This window comes from Lepidochelys kempii, chromosome 1 (genome assembly GCF_965140285.1).
Source record: "Lepidochelys kempii isolate rLepKem1 chromosome 1, rLepKem1.hap1, whole genome shotgun sequence".
NCBI lineage: Eukaryota > Metazoa > Chordata > Testudines > Cheloniidae > Lepidochelys > Lepidochelys kempii.
In genome coordinates this window covers 286,226,496-286,244,113 of record NC_136380.1, presented here as the reverse complement: position 1 = coordinate 286,244,113, position 17,618 = coordinate 286,226,496, and the positions used below count along the sequence as shown (strand labels likewise).

At 41.7% G+C, this 17,618-nt stretch overlaps 1 protein-coding gene across 2 annotated transcripts in view; it reads left to right on the top strand.

Moving 5' to 3' along the window:
* Positions 1-12,519: 12,519 nt before the first annotated feature.
* Positions 12,520-17,618, top strand: part of LGR5 (leucine rich repeat containing G protein-coupled receptor 5) — a 127,024-nt gene continuing 121,925 nt past the window's right edge. For both annotated transcript variants that reach the window (XM_073327781.2, XM_073327778.2), the window contains exon 1: positions 12,520-12,890. In XM_073327781.2, coding sequence (XP_073183882.1) covers positions 12,673-12,890 — 218 coding nt within the window. In that variant the 5' untranslated portion in view covers positions 12,520-12,672. The remainder of the gene's footprint in view (positions 12,891-17,618) is intronic.

Genomic DNA, 17,618 nt, shown 5'->3' with positions numbered 1-17,618 from the left:
GAAGGTGTGTGCTATTTTGTATCTTTCAAAAGCATTTCATACAAATGTTGATTCTTACATATCAGTTTATTTCATATCAATATCAAGCCCTAAGGGAGCAGTATTTGTGCATGGTGGAGCACGTACAATATCAGATGGCAGTTTTAAAGCGATGGGGTGAAATCCAAGCCCCAGTGAAGTCAATTGGAAACTTCTCATTGACTTCAATAGGGCCAGGATTTCACCCAGGGTGTACTTGATTGTTAAGTACAAATTCAGTTATCTTACATAACAAGTTGTCTGATCAGAATACTGTTAATACTGCAAAGTGCAGTACGTTGCTGGATTTTGAAAATATGCTTGTAGGTGAACTGAAAGGGTAGAAAGTTAAAGCCAAAGGGCCGCATTATCCCCAGTTGCACAAAAAAGTGCACAATAGTAAACACCACATGAAAAGGATATATAAGAGGGGGAGGAGGGTATCATGCCCTTTGAAAGCATGCAAATCCAGTACAGCTCAATGGCATCATTAAAGCATAGTCCCACACTAGGGGTAATGTGGATCTCCATTGTTCCAAGGAAGCATCAGAAGAGAATTTCCTCCTGGAATTCTCCAGCATGCAAGAGAAATACATGTGTGCATCCATTCAGAAGTTTCTGTTCATTCCTACTGTGTCCCAGGTCAGCTCCAATGACCAGTATGCGTGTGTGTGTGTGTTGAAATCCACGGTCATGCCTTTTCCTCCCCATCCACTTGGGGTGTCTTGCAGAAGTAGACATGGACTTGATTCTACAGGCATTTAGATGAGCGGCAGCAACAGTAAAGGGTGTTTACTGAAAGCACAGTGCAACAGCACACGCTGAGGACAACGTATGGGTCACCAGTCCTAGTAGATGAGCCACAGGGACAGAAGACACTGCACCAAATTCTGAGAGACAATAGTTAGGTAGCTAACTATGAGCTAAATTGATCACACTTACCCCGTATGGCTATCCCAAAACCCCCAAATAAACTTCCAAAGTCCTTCACCATACACACTAGGTTCAGTGTAAAACCTACTCTGTCACCATAAGGCATTCTCTTCTTTGATTGTTCTAATATCCTGGTCAAGAAGAGCAAAAGCACTCATAATAGAAGAAAAATATCCCTACTATGTAGAGATGTTAGCAACTTTTTAGGGCCCAATTCAACCAAGAAAGGCTCTTGACTTCCATACTTTCAAGACAACAGAAATCTTTTTTTTTTTTGATGCTAGAACAACAGAAATTTTGTTATATATAACGGGGTTTAAAGGAAAACTGATGTTACATTATTTAAATTATGATGTCTGTCACAATTCTTTTCTTTTCTTCTTCTAGCTTATCATACACCTCTTCCTCTCATACACTAACTGATTCCAAAATTGCTAAAACAAGATCTTCTCCTATTACATCTGCACTAAAAAAATAGCCACTACTAAGCCCCCTCAGAACCGCCTCAGTTTTTTCATGCTTTGTGTGTATATAATAAGATCTTCTAAACTTTCCACAGTATGCATCCGATGAAGTGAGCTGTAGCTCACGAAAGCTTATGCTCAAATAAATTGGTTAGTCTCTAAGGTGCCACAAGTACTCCTTTTCTTTTTGCGAATACAGACTAACACGGCTGTTACTCTGAAACCTATAAAAAGCCATGCACACACACCACAAACTGCGGTAAGCCCAATGTGTTTGTCACAGGGAAAAAGGATGAGAAGGAAGGAAGGAAGTAATAGGATAGAATTCCTAACAGGCTGCTAAAAGTAATAGTTTTTTTATTCATACCTGTCCTATGTCCCAAATCCTCTCCCCATCTCAGAAAGGGTGAAATTCATCGTAGCACAGAGGGTCCACACGAGACCCCTCTATTCTTCTCAAGCCCTTAATTATGAAGGCTTAAAAGGGGCTATGCAATATAAGAGACTTGTGGGGACTCTGGAGCAATTTCCGTCACAGAAGTGGAGGGCTCTGCTTTTAGTGGACCGGTTAGCACTGCTGCAGCATGAGGTGAACAATGTTTTGAAAGCCTCTGTAGGGGTCATGCCCCCTATACACCACAGAGCTCAGCATCATGGAGGCTCCAACGTGCAATTTTAAGAGCAAGGCTCATTCATCTGCAACTACACAGAACTATTGCCCATTAATACCTGTAAGGAAGAACAATACACAGACTGTATAGGTGTAAAGAGCTGGGGACTAGAACACAGGTCTGCTGAGCCTTAGACTGCTGGTATTCCCACTGGGAGGCCACACAGGCACACAGCCAGGGTGCACTGTGAAGAGAAGATGCCAGAGGACCTATCGACTAAGAAGTCCAGAGTGATGGTACCCTGGAGCCCTCTGATTGGCCAAGCACCCTATATAACCCTAAGATTTGCCAGAGGAAGGTGTCTGGGCAATCACAACAGACTTTGACCTGCTGCAATGCCAGACTTTACTTGATCTTCGACTCCAGGCTGACTCTGACCTTGACTCTTGCTTACAGAACCTGGCTTTGCAATTCCTCCAAGTCCTGCCCAGCAACTACTGTCCCTGGTGGGCAACCTCAGCCTAGCTGTGATGGCTAGGCCAGACTACCTGTGCCCCAGTTCCATACGGCAAGTCCTGAAATGGCCCAAGTGCTTCACTTTTGTACAGACCTCCAAAATTCAGACCCTTCTTAGATCCATTTTTTAGTCACCTCTAAGCAGAATTTGAACCAAGTAACTACTGAGTTCAAGAAAACTATCAAACCAAAGATTTGGGGGTCATGATGGATAATTGTCTGCACATGAGCTCCCAGTCAATGCTATGGCCAAAAGAGCTAATGAAGGCCTGAATTACAGAAGGTCACTCTAGATGAGCATGATGATTCTTTCTGGCCTTGAAATCTATGAATCCAGAATGTTTATGTATATTTCCAAACTAGCAAAATTAACTCACCCAGCCCTAATTTTGTCACCGTCATTCTGCGTTTCATAGATTCATAGATAATAAGGTCATAAAGGATCATTATGATCATCTAGTCTGACCTCCTGCACAATGCAGGCCACAGAATCCCACCCACCTCCTGCAATAAACCTCTCACCTATGTCTGAGCTATTGAAGTCCTCAAATCATGGTTTAAAGATATCAAGGTGCAGAGACCCAGGCCCCAAGCTACAGAGGAAGACAAAAAACCTCCAGGGCCTCTTCCAATCTGCCCTGGAGGAAAATTCCTTCCCAACCCCAAATATGGCGATCAGCTGAACCCTGAGCATGTGGGCAAGATACCCAGAAAAGAATTCTATGTAGTAACTCAGATCCCACCCCATCTAACGTCCCATCACAGGCCATTGGGCCTATTTACCATGAATAGTTAAAGATCAATTAATTGCCAAAATCATGTTATCCCATCATACCATCTCCTCCATAAACTTATCGAGTTTAATCCTGAAACCAGATAGATCTTTTGCCCCCACTGCTTCCCTTGGAAGGCTGTTCCAGAACTTCACTCCTCTGATGGTTAGAAACCTTCATCTAATTTCAAATCTAAACTTCCCAATGGCCAGTTTATATCCATCTGTTCTTGTGTCCACATTGCTACTGAGCTTAAATAATTCCTCTCCCTCCCCAGTATTTATCCCTCTGATATATTTATAGAGAGCAAACATATCTCCCCTCAACCTTCTTTTGGTTAGGCTAAACAAGCCAAGCTACTTGAGTCTCCTTTCATAAGACAAGTTTTCCATTCCTCGGATCATCCTAGTAGACCTTCTCTGTACCTGTTCCAGTTTGAATTCATCCTTCTTAAACATGGAAGACCAGAACTGCACACAGTATTCCAGATGAGGTCTCACCAGTGCCTTGTATAATGGTACTAACACCTCCTTATCTCTACTGGAAATACCTCGCCTGATGCATCCCAAGACTGCACTAGCTTTTCTCATGGCCACATCACATTGGCAGCTCATAGTCATCCTGTGGTCAACCAATGCTCCAAGGTTCTTCTTCTCCTCTGTTACTTCTAATTTATGAGTCCCCAGCTTATAACTAAAATTCTTGTTATTAATCCCTAAATGCATGACCTTACACTTCTCACTATTAAATTTCATCCTATTACTATTACTCCAATTTACAAGGTCATCCAGATCCTCCTGTAGGATATCCCGGTCTTTCTCTAAGTTGGCAATACCTCCCAGCTTTGTATCATCCGCAAACTTTATTAGCACACTCCCACTTTTTGCTCCAAAGTCAGTAATAAAAAGATTAAATAAGATTGGTCCCAAAACCGATCCCTGAGGAACTCCACTGGTAACCTCCCTCCAGCCTGACAGTTCACCTTTCAGTAGGACCCACTGTAGTCTCCTCTTTAACCAATTCCTTATCCACCTTTCACTTTTCATATTGATCCCCATCTTTTCCAATTTAACTAATAATTCCCCATGTGGCAACATATCGAACACCTCACTGAAATCTAGGTAAATTAGATCCACTGTGTTTCCTTTGTCTAAAAAATCTGTTACTTTCTTCAAGAAGGAGATCAGTTTGGTTTGGCACGATCTACCTTTCGTAAAACCATGTTATATTTTGTCCCATTTACCATTGGCCTCAATTTCCTTAACTACTTTCTCCTTCAAAATTTTTTCCAAGACCTTGCATACTACAGATGTTAAACTAACAGGCCTGTAGTTGTGTGGATCACTTTTTTTTCCTTTCTTAAAAATAGGAACTATGTTAGCAATTCTCCAGGCATATGGTACAATCCCTGAGTTTACAGATTCATTAAAAATTCTTGCTAATGGGTTTGCAATTTCATGTGCCAATTCCTTTAATATTCTTGGATGAAGATTATCCAGGCCCCCCGATTTAGTCCCATTAAGCTGTCTGAGTTTCGCTTCTACCTCAGATATGGTAATATCTACCTCCATATCCTCATTGCCATTTGTCATGCTACCATTATCCCTAAAATGCAGTGAAAAACACAACATAAATACCTAGACAAAGACTTTCAGATAGTGTGACAGGAAAGCATTTTGATCTACCTCATTGTCCTTTGTACACCTTTGCCACCTCTTACCTATCCACATTCTTGTTCTTGCCCCTGGTCCTTTGTGCATTAGAGCACACGATGATGGGTGTTTAGATCTAAGATGGATCAGATAATAGTAAGACCTAAAGATAGAAAAGACTAATTAAAACGCATAGTTAATCTCTATGCTAGTCCAAGGCATATTGTACATTTACTAGAGCTTTGTCTAGTCTCATTTTAAATATCCTAAATGATGTCACTTTCACCGCAATTTACTACAGTAAAAGGTGTGTTATCCGGAACTTTATCACCTGGAAAGCTCTATTAACCAGCATTTCTGATTTCTCCCAATACAAATCTTCAGTCTAGTAACTGGGACTAGTATATTGCCTAGGAGGTTATGCAATTGCACATTCTTTACTCTACTTTTATGCAAAAGAGGCAGAAGACAAGTAAGCAAGCTGACATCAGGGATTTATTCAGAAAAGCAGCTTCCAGGGTGTATCATAGGGTCATTACAGATTCAGCCCAATCTCCTACACCTTCTATGTCTACAATGATAATTGATTTTAATAATGATGACCTTGAGGCAATGCTGGATAACATGCCGGACAATAAAGCTTTTACTGTATTAGGAAGTTCTTCCTGAATAGCTTGTTTCTACATCTTCATGCTCAAATAGACTGTATTCATTCTAATACGGGGTCTCTATTAGAAACAGACCAACTGTTCTGGAGATTAGCTTCTCCACACACATTCTCTCACAGGACCTACCTCTCTCACAAATAAATAATGTGCAATAAAACCGTATTTGATATATTTTGAATTTTCCTGGCTCTCCCTCCCTTCCTCCTGTTCTCCCCTCCCTCATGACTAACTATTAGAACAGGCACGTGTAAACCTGATTTTTTCCACCAAATATCTCATCCACTTCTACTATGTGCTTCTACCTAACCTAGCTAGAGTGATTTCAGCTTTAATTGCTGGGTAAGCAGGCCTGTACCAGAATGCCTGGGTTAGGCTGCCACTCTCTCCATGGCTTCAGCTCAAGCTGCCTTGATCTGCTACCACTCTGTGCAGTCCATCATCTTCAAGGTGCCACTACCACTGTGCCATCCGTAATTAGGGTGACCAGACAACAAACGTGAAAAATCGGGACAGGGAGTGTGTGTGTGTGTGGGGGGGGGTAATAGGAGCCTATATAAGAAAAAGACCCAAAAATCAGGACTGTCCCTATAAAATCAGGACATCTGGTCACCCTATCCATAATTGTATAGAAGCTGCAGCTGTTACAGCCCCCACTCTGTGCCATCCATCACCTTGGAGCTGCTGCTTTTCTGTACCATCTGCCATCACTCTGTACTGCCCCCTGTTCAGCAATCTCAGCTCAGTTTTGGAAAGAGATCAGTAGTATCTAGAACCCTTGATATTCCTCACACACACACACACACACCAGAAAAACACATTGTCTGCAATAAACAGAAGAGTTTTTTCCCTCATCTCTTTCCCTTTTCTAGCTTGATCCAAGCTCCTTTACCCAACTGATAGCAGTCTCAGTCAAGGGGACCCCAAACACATTCAATGTTGATGTCTTGTCCTTGTATCCTTCAGCAAGGTCAATTGCACTTTATGCAAGGTCAATTGCACCCAAACTCAACATTTAATTGTACTTTAACCCAAATGCCCCAAGCCATCATGTAACTAAAATGTAAATATGTCCTGGCCCATTTGGTTAACTCTCCTTGCTCCCCAACAGATGCCAGTAGAGAGCTTCCTCGCTAGTGGAACTCCACTCATGTGCAGTTCTTAAGCAGCTCTGGGCTGCTCCTCTCTCATTTCACCAACAGGAGACAGCACTGAGCTCTCTTCTCTCTCAGACTTCGGGCACCAGGGTTTACATGTAATCGGTTACTTACCTAGGTCATAGGTGTGTTGTGTAGCTAAATAAATTGATGTTTGTACAGTGGTTTGAGATCCTGGAATGAAAGATACTATATACAGCCAGTGAGTGGAGAGAGAGAGATTTGTGTAATACATATTTGACTTTCTCAGGTATAGACAAAAATCCTAAATCAAGATAAAAATAAAAGGCAAATAGTGTTGCTGAGGCCATCTCAGAGAACTCTGGCAGGTTAGAGATGTTCTGCAGGGATCAGAGGGAAAGAAATCTTCCTCCTCGGGTCACAGGATTGTAGCAGTATTGCTCTGCAGCCGCTAGGCAGTCCAAGTATTAATGGAACTGCACAGCCTCACTGAATCCTCTCTCTGATTAAACCATGCGATGACTTGGAAGAATCATGCAGAGCTCAGCTCCACAGTGGGCAAAGGATGCAGGCCCCCTGCAGTTTAACCACCCAGTTTTGTTGTATTCAGGGTGCTCAACATGTCTGGACGAGGAGGGAAGAAGTGAAGTTTTCTCTTAATACAGTTAAACTGTATACTAGGGTCGCCAGTTCTGGTGGATGAATTCCTGGAGGTTTCATCACATGACATATTCTTTAATTAAAGATTAATCTTTAATTCCTGGAGACTCCAGGACAATCCTGGAGGGTTGGCAAAGCTACTGCACACCCAGCATCTGAAATTCTACCTCCTCCTTTGCTATCATATTTTTTTAGTTTGTCACTGAATTGAAAATTCTTTAATATTTAAGCAGTGGCTGCTGTATTCTGTTGACACTTCTGTTTTAAACCCTATTTAGGCTGTGGCAACTGTTACGAGATGGTGGTGTTAGAATTTTATACGGCTGAAATTTATATTCTCATCCTGGGAGATGTTTTTAGCCACAGTTTTAAAAATCTTTTCAATCATTCTAAGCTGTAGAAGAGAAATAATATTAGAAGTTTGGTGCTTCCCAATGTTCTTTTATACTCCTGTATTTTAAAAAGCAGCTTCTGTGTAAGCCTCTAATTTTGCAGGCTGTTAATCCATGATATGTCTGAAATATCCAGATTTAATAAATTACTTAAATTTATACATTAAGAATTGTTATATTTTTGTGTGTGCACTGACAACATGTATATAATATTGCATTTAATACTGTAAATACACAAAATTCCATCAACATGGTGTACTGTACCAATAAACCATAAATACAGGTACATTATTTTATGTATCATTTTTAAATGAGCTGAAAGTCTTTTATACTTGCAGATCACATTAAAGACTCCCCAGTGTAGTAAAATACCTTACAGATAGTGCAGCTTAGACAATTATCAGCTGTGTTTATCAGCTATGAAACAAGGGTCCATTTCTGGCTCCACTGGAGTCAATAGGAACTTTGCCATTGATAACAATGGGGCCAGGATTGTAGCGACAGTAGAATATGCTTAAATGTTAGAAACATATTTGCTCTGAAGGATCATTCCCAAAGAAATTGTAAGCTCCTCTGAGGAACTGTGAGCGTACCACTTATATCCTTTTGGACCAATAACAGCAACTAATGCATAGGGCCCTACCAAATTAATTTTGGTCAATTTCATGGTCATGGAGTTTTAAAAATCATAAATTTCATGATTTCAGCTACTTAAATCTGAAATTTCACAGTGTTGTAATTGTAGGAGTCCTGACACAAAAAGGAGCTGGGGTGGAGGGGGTCTCATGGTTATTTCTATGCTGCTGCTGGCAGCAACGCTGCCTTCAGAGTTGGGCAGCTGGAGAGCAGCAGCTGCTGGCTGGGAGCCCAGCTCTGAAGGCAGAGCTGCTGCCTGCAAAGCTGGGCCCTCAGTCAGCAGCTGCCAGTTTCCAGCTGCCCAGCTCTGAAGGCAGCAGCGCAGACCTAAGAGTGGTATGGTATGGTATTGCCACCCTTACATCTGTGCTGCTTCTGGCAGGGCACTGCCTTCAGAGCTGAGCACCCAGCCAACAGCCACCACTCTTCAGCCGCCCAGCTCTAAAGGCAACGCAGAAGTAACCTTGCAACTCCCCTGCAACTCTCTTTTGGATCAAGACCCCCAATTTAAGAAATGCTAGTCTCCTCTGTGAAATCTGTATAGTATGGGGAGACAAGCACAAAAAAGACCAGATTTCATGGTCTGTGATGTGTTTTTCATGGCCATGAATTTGGTAGAGCCCTACTCATGCATTATCTCAAATGACAAATTTTGTTTTTCTTTCTTCCTTATGGGGAAACAAGGGACTTTACATATAAGAAATACTAAAACAAAATAACTGTAATGGTCTGACTTAAATTTAGTCATACAGAGTGCCCCGTCCCACCACATCCTGCTTTTAATGAGTTTTTTAAAACAGTCTTCTTTTAAAAGTTAATGCTTATATTAGGTATAATTAAATAAAGCTATGTTTTATTTTTTAATATTTCAAAGTCATGTATTAGCTGAACAAAAGTATTCATGCAAAATAAATAATACCTAAATTAAATATATAGTTAAACCTTTCTCTGCCCCTCCTAATTAATTAAACTATGTTTATCTGAAGGAAGTAGATATCCAGCATACTACTGATTATATCCTCAACATGAAATGAGCAGGGTAAACAATGGACTCTACCTTTTAGAACAAATTATATATGTCTATAATAGCCCACCAAGTTGTGTAAATATGATTTCACTGTACTTATGAAAAAATATTTACTTATTAACTAAAGTTATTCTGGCATCTTTTGGCAAAGTGTATTAAACATTCTAGTGGCATGCAATGCATGTTTTTGAAATTGCCATTTTGACATAGATGAAAGTAAAGTATTCAGATATCTGTCATTTAACAAGCCCACAAGCATGAACCTATTCAATGGTATTCAGTGAGGGATTACTCTGAAATCATGTAATTCAAAAACAAAGGTATTTATCCTGCACAGCGGTAAGCAGCACTCAAAGCGGTCAAATAGGGAAACTGCTCTCTGAGGCAGGTGCCAAGGTGTCTCAGTGGTTGCACAGAGTAAACACTGTATCCTGCACAGTTTTTCTCCCCATCCATTCATGCCTTACATGTCCCTTGTACTTCCAGACATTGTTATCATGAGCACATGAAAGGGTGTTTGCAAAGGAGAGTCTCTCAGTGCTCTGGTGGACATGGATTTACATGACAGAAGAATAGAAGCTATTTTTATTTATTTTAAATAAAGCATTTCTGCTCCAGCGTAAGGCTACCAATGCATCTCATATTACATCAAATGATGGTGCAGTGGGGAACAAGAATTACAAACTAGATATATCCATTTATATGCTATCTTCCTGGACTTCTCATTAGGCCATTATTTTGGACTATCCTCTGGATTCATCAGGGCCATAATCCTTTCATGAATGCTCTCCAATACCCAGGTAGTCTGATCTACCAGTTAGTCACAAACAGCACAATCCTACTCCCATTGTAGTAAATGCAGTTTTGCTACTGACTTCAGTGGGGACAGGAGTGGGGGTTGGATTAGTAAACTGGTAACCAGACACAAATCTGGGGCTCGTGACTGGTGCAAAATGCATTTTGATACATGTGGGATCTGATGCATCTTCTGTCTTACAAGGTTGCCTGTATGCCTCCCACAGCCAAAATCCATCTTTTGTTCCATCTAAGGTGCAGAAAAAGGCTGGGGATTGCTACCATGGGCAAGGTTCTCCTTGTTCATGACAAGAATCCCTGACCATCAATCAAAATTTAGGATTGGCCCCATAAAACTGAAAATGTAATTTTGACTTGCTTTATGCCAATAGATATGGCTTAATGTACCATAAGGACACATTTACTACCTAAACTCATGTCTAATTGAGTTTGAGAAATAAAAGTCTCACCCCTACAGAGCTATTAAGATGAATAGAAATTTAGGAACAGATTCACAGCTGGTATAAATTGGCACCACCTCACTGAAGTCAATGGAACTACACCAATTTACACCGCTGCAAATCCAAACCTTATTAACTTAGGGAGAGATCTCTAAAGGCGCACATGGGAGTTACGCACCCAGTTCTCATAGAAAGACAACAGAAGTTTGCCCCTAATTTAGCTTTCAGCTTTTGAAATGTATTTTAAAAGGATGATCACTTTTTATATTGCTCTAACCCTAAATAAATAAAATAAATACTGTATAGCTGTGTGATCAGTACAAAATCACTATGCATATCATGTTAGAGCTTGTTTTTCAAAATGTGAAATCAGCAAATGTTACAGGAATTTTCTACTCTTGCAAAGAATGAGCTTTGGTGTTGCATTTTACTGGAGTAAAGGTGATGCTAGTTTACAGACTGGTGCAACAAGCTTTCCTGTCCTATGACAACTGGTAAATGGACACCCCTCAAAGCCTGTAGCCACTCAAATTAATCAGATACTAAAGTGCCCTAGACAACTGCCTGCTCTGTAAGTATAGTGTTACTTCAGCTGGTCTGATCAGGTCAGACATGCCACTAAACTGTCCCCCAGAATGAGGAATGTCTTTCATTTCAAGCCCAATATGTGCCACATTTCTACACAGCCCAGACCCTATATCATTTTTACGTTTGAAAATTACTTATCTCTGCAGTGCTAACCCATGAAGCCGAAGTATCAGTAATAAATAATAATAACACATACAGGCTGCTTGTCCCCAATTTTGTGGGATTGTCTGACTTCGGAGGAGGAGGGTCCCATGTGCTGTCAGAAGCTGGAGCCATGTGGTGGCATTTGACTTGAAATCATTTCAGAGGCCAGTCAAACTGTCCTCAAAACGACAGGTTTCAGAGTAGCAGCCGTGTTAGTCTGTATTCGCATAAAGAAAAGGAGGACGTGTGGCCCCTTAGAGACTAACCCATTTATTTGAGCATGAGCTTTCGTGAGCTACAGCTCACTTCATCGGATGCATTCAGTTTACCCTAAGGTGCTACAAGTACTCCTTTTGTTTTTGTCCTCAAAATGTGCTTTTTACTGCAAGGCCAACTCCATGTGAAATTAAACTTCCCAAGAAGCCTCCCTTGTGTGATCTCATCTAAATACTGGATAAGACCTAAGGGTAAAAACTCAAAGGAGCCAAAAAGGCTTAGTCACTTCGGGAACATGGTCTCCCAATACTACCCCTCTGCTCTCAGCCAGTGCCTCCCAGCTGAGGCTGGGGGAGCTCGCCGCACAGGCGGCACGTGGCACCCAGGAGGAACCTGGCGGCACTGCCTGGTTTGCAAGCAGCTCCCTGCCCTACTCCTTTTTCTCGCCTTGGGGCTGAGCCGGCAGGGGCTGCCCCGCACGCCTTGGCGCTCCAAGGCCCAGCCCGCCGCCGCCGCTCCCCGGGACTGGCCCTGCTCTGTGCACCGCCTGCCGCGCTCCACAGGCAGCACGCGCGGCAGGTAGGGGCCAAGAACGCCCCCCTCCCCCTCCCCCTCCCCCTCCCCCTCCCCCTCCTGGAACTCCCAGAGGCGCTGGCAGGCCCCAGGAGCGCGGCCGCGGGCAAAGCTTGGGCGGCGTCAGTGGGCGCGCGGGGCAGGCTGCGGCTCTTTAAAACAGCGTGTAAACTGAGATGCTGCTCCAGAGCGCAGCGCGCCGGCGGCAGCTCGGGCTCCAGCAGCTCGCGCTCCAGGCCAGGCTCCGGCTGCAAGAGCAGCAGCAGCAGCTCCCCGCGCCAGGGCAGGCGCCTTCCTTGCAGCGGCAGCAGCAGCTGGGGCTGCGGCAGCTTCGTTCCCAGGCTCCGGTTGAGCCGGGGGGTGAAAACAGCGCCCTACAGGACAGCGGTGCAGAGCCCAGCGGCTACCAGCGCCACCGCCCGCTGGCACCATGGACACCTCCTGCCCGCCCAGCGCGCTGCTCCTGCTCTGCTTGCTCGGGCTGCCTGGGGCTAGCAGCGGGGGGTTGGCGAGCCCCGCCGGGAGGCGGCAGAGGGGCTGCCCGGCTCTGTGCCAGTGTGAGCAGGACGGGATGCTCCTCAGGGCGGACTGCTCCGACCGGGGGCTCACAGCGGTGCCCACCAACCTCAGCCTCTTCACCTCCTACCTGTAAGTGGCCGCCCCCGCTGTGGGGACCGCGGGGGGTGGGGACCGGCAGCTGGCGCTCGGCCCCTGGCTGCAAGGGTGGGGAGCGAGGCACCGCCGGGGAGCTGCCTGCGAGGTGGGCGCTCAGCCTAGCGGAGGCCGATGGCGCACCTGGGGAGGCGGCGGAGAGCGGCTCCGCGCCAGCGGCTCCCTCGGGAGAGCGCTGTGAAAGCCCAGCTGTGCCTGCCCTCCCTGCGCTAACCCGAGCCTGCTGACAGCCGCCTCCATAGGCGATGCTCCCGATCACTATCTTGCTCCAGGGCTGAATAGTTGGAATCCATTTCCACAGCCACCACTTCAGTTCGTTCCTAAGCGCCTTTTAATCAAGAAATTGGTTATAAAGCGTTTAGAGACGTCGGTCTGCCCTAGCGTTACCCAAACCAGACGGGCTGATTTACTTACAGGATTGCTATATGATGTGCCATTTATTGGGTAATTAAAAGTGAGGCAACAGCAAAACCTGGATTAGAGCTACACGGACGTTAACTTTACCTTTGCCTTCCCGGGACAAGGCTTTGAAGTGCTGCCGATTTAATCTTTAACTGATCTGTCGAGGGTTTTGAAAGGTAATAAAATAAAGCAGCGAGAGCGGGTAAAATGCAGCGCTAACATTCAAATACAGCGCTGCTGTTTTCTGTCATTCAGAACAAATAAATCCGTCACCCAGAACATGCGGAGGAAACAGTAGTTTAAACGTGTTCCTGATCCAACTAGCCCTGTGCTGAAACAGGTGGTTGGAAGTACAAGAGCTGTTCATATGTCAGATAATTATTACTTTATGTCAGATCCTCTAGCCCTGCCCTGGTCTTTATGACAAGAGATACTCGCGTGATTTGAACATTTCAACTGAGTCTCTATTTAACTGCTTGCAGATAAATCAAAGACTGTACACTTGCTATTGTATGTGTTGAGTTGTGTTGGGCTTGAGGATAGGAGTTGGTACAAGGGGAAAATTTTGAACGAAAAAACCGTGATTTTATTTTTATTTATTTATGTTTGGTCACTGATTTGCTTGTCTTGATTTTTGTGTTTTGAATCGATTAGTACAAGGCACTAATTTTACTGACTATAAATTGTCTTCATTTCTGAGTATGTACTTTTACAGAGGAGTCCAAGTTCTCTGCATCTGGATACAGTATATCTGATGCTGAATGTGTTTATCCATACTTTTTTTATTCCTGTTGACATACTCCTTACCATAAAGATGCTTTGATGGGATTACCAATCCAAACTTCAAGTGGTGTGGGGGGGGGAGGAACCATTCTGAATTAATTTTCCCCTTCACCTATGGGCGTGAAACTTGGTAACACAAACAAGGTAAGAGATGCTGTGTGAATAATAAACATATATTGAGAGGGAGCTAAATTGAGTGAAAATAAAGCTTTGATAAAAGAAACAAAATGGTTTGCTTGAAAAGAAGAATATGCATATGCATATTAAATGTATGTTGTGCAGAGCTCTGGCTATAGTTTAAATTTGGTGATGTAGTCTCAAGTAATGGTAAAACAGATTTTGTTCAATTATTGTGTTTCCGAAATTTAACTTGACAGGAATACACAAGTTTCTAAAATTGCTCTGACATTGAAATAATTTAAAAATGTGAACATTACTATTTTCTACCAGCTGAGGCTTGTTAGCCTTCTAGAGTGTTGTTCACTACATCAGTTAAGTTGCCTCATATTAAGATTCTTATTTATTAAGATCATTACTTATTATGACCATTTCATTTTAGTTTATTGTACTATTTAGAGTAAATTTAGACTTTTCAGAGTGAATTGCCATATTTTAAGAAGCAAGGATAATTGTTAATGAATGACAGTTTATACTCTATAATAAAACAGAACTTTTCATATACACAATACAATATTGAATAAGGGTATAGTCTTGAAGCCAAATGGAATTTTGCCATTGACTTCAAAAGGAGCAGGCTGGGGCTCGAAGTATAAGAGAGAAACAGCTTTTGATGCTTACTGTGTGCTTTGAAGAGTCATAATTGGAGTAACTATTCTGAATGTAGTAAAGACAGAAATAAAATACTTAGCTTGATGGGATAAATGCTAAAACTGGGAAAAGTGTCCCATTTCTTGAGGGCCTGTTTCTTAACTAATTTGTGAAAAAGGAAAGCATAGCTGAGCATGATGATGTTAATGCTGGTACTGTGGACTGCTGCTGTTTTTTTTAAAAAAAAATCCTTCTCATGCTTTGTGTGTATAAAAAGATCTTCTACACTTTCCACAGTATGCATCCAATGAAGTGAGCTGTAGCTCACGAAAGCTTATGCTCAAATAAATTGGTTAGTCGCTAAGGTGCCACAAGTACTCCTTTTCTTTTTGCGAATACAGACTAACACGGCTGTTACTCTGAAACCTTCTACTGATCTGTTTCTCGAAGAATGGTGCTACCCCTCTAAAATTCCTCGTGTCTTGCAGGAAGGGTCTCCTAGGGTTTTTTCATTAATTCACTGTTATTTAATGGAATACGTCCTGAAGGGTAGAAAATACCGTGCAGGAAAGGAGGAATTTTAAAGGACCAAGACAATCTATATGCATTATTCCAGTAGTCCTGTAGAAAGTCATTAATGAGACTGTTTAAAAAGTGTGACACTAGTCCTTACCATTTGTTCAGGACTATCATCATTTGATTGATAAAACATTGCCTAATTATGCAGTGGAGTACCTCCGGCCCTGTGTAAACAAAGAACTGTCATGTCTCATTTTCTTTATGTGGATAAGCAATGACAAATTTTAAAACATGCATATTTGCTACAAAAGTGTTTTTCATTTGATAGTTGCCAGCCAGATTTTATGTTTCATAGTTCTTTTGCTGAAAAACAGAGATGTTTACTCTCACTAATTACAATAATTCTTCCCCCAAAACATGCTGATTGCTTGAGTCCAAACCCTTACACTAACTCCCCTCCTATGAAACCGGTGTTATTATTAGATCCTTTCCTATACGTATTTGACCTGGTAATAGACATAATCAGGAGTACTATCCACTGTAAGTTTTTATTTTGTCATATTTCCACCCCCTTATCTTATCTGAATAGTTTACCAGATGAAGAAAAAGAGATAGTGACTTCCTGATGAGAATTAGAAAATGGAAATTAAAAATGGACAGAAAGAGGTTGTTCAGGTATCCTGAACTTTGTATTTTGAGATACAGGAGATGAGTTTGTTGTAGTGACTGAAAGCCGTGCACACTGTGCTATGGTGCTATTGCTGTATAGCTAATGAAGTCTACAGAAGGACCCAGCTACAGAATTCAACATTTCCCACTTACATAGCAATTCTCCCCTCCCTTATAAAAATAATCTTTTTGATGTTGTTCAAAGTTGTGTATTTGATATCACATGCTATTTGATTTTTTTAAGTTCAACTTATATTTTTCATACTTAAACCTACATAATCTGCTAAATGCATGTACACAATTCCTATTGATGTTAATGTGAATTCCATGTGTTGATAGAGGGCAGCATAGGGACTTCAGTTGCAAGTTAAGAATATGTCACTTTCTTATCAATGTACTACAGTGAACACTAAAGCAAACACACTACAGCGAACACTGTAGTATACTGTACTACAGCGAACACTAAGAGCCAGGATCTGTAAGTCCTTCACAGGTGGAACTCCCATTAAGCCTCATACCATTACTGTGAGCTAGTGAAGTATTATCCCGAATTTTTGCAATGAAAAGGAAAGCCAAGGCAGAAAGTGGTTTGCCCAACGTCACGATGAAAGTTTGTGAAAGAGCCAAGAACTGAAGCCAGAACTCCCGATTCCCAATTCTATGTTTTAATCATGCAACCACCCATCATCTCCAAAATAACTGATAATCTAAAAAATAAAATCTGGCCAACTTCAAAGTTTAAGAATTGGTTTATTAACACGCTAACTGAAGAACTGCTTTTTAAACTTATGTGATACCATTTTAAGTTATAACTATAAGAAGTTATATGTTCTTGGTAATCTATCTCCACAGCGGGAAAGGTAAAATTATTACAAGTGGCAATTCTACCCAAGGAGCACAAATCCTGCATTTCTTGCACACCTAAACTGTCAGTCAATTCAGTGGAGAGGTGTGAGTGCAAGAGAAATGCAGGCACAGGCCTTTTACTGTTTTCATAATCTTGTATTTTAGATATAGATAGTATGATGATTTGTTTTTGTTCCTTTATGATTTGCTTCATAAATTCATTTATTAAGTTTTATTTGCATCAAATTAAGATTTAACTCTGAGTAAATTATAAATTTGTCTAGGCATATGTCAATTAGAAGTTTGATTTGCCTAGTGTTTCACAGAAGTGCCGTCTGACATTAAGGCAAACTAGTTTTGAAATTAAGAAAAAAATTATTTGTGCTGGTAAAATAGATGAAAAACAGATCAAAAAATCTTTTCAGTGGTTACAACATCTCATTTAAACAAATTCTGATATCCTTCTTTCATTTCCCACAACAATATATTCAATATGTGCTATTAAGGACATGGAAAATTTCCAAGGACTGAATTTGGAATATTTTGAAGTTTAAAAATACTGAAATCTTTAAAAAGTAGTAGAATTATGTTCCCAGAAACAAACTGAACTGCTGAGACATTTACAAAAAAGGGCTATGGTAATATTTATTAAAAGAATACACAAAACCTAAAACCCCTTCCTCCCACTATGATCCTTGAATAAGCTTACACATTTTT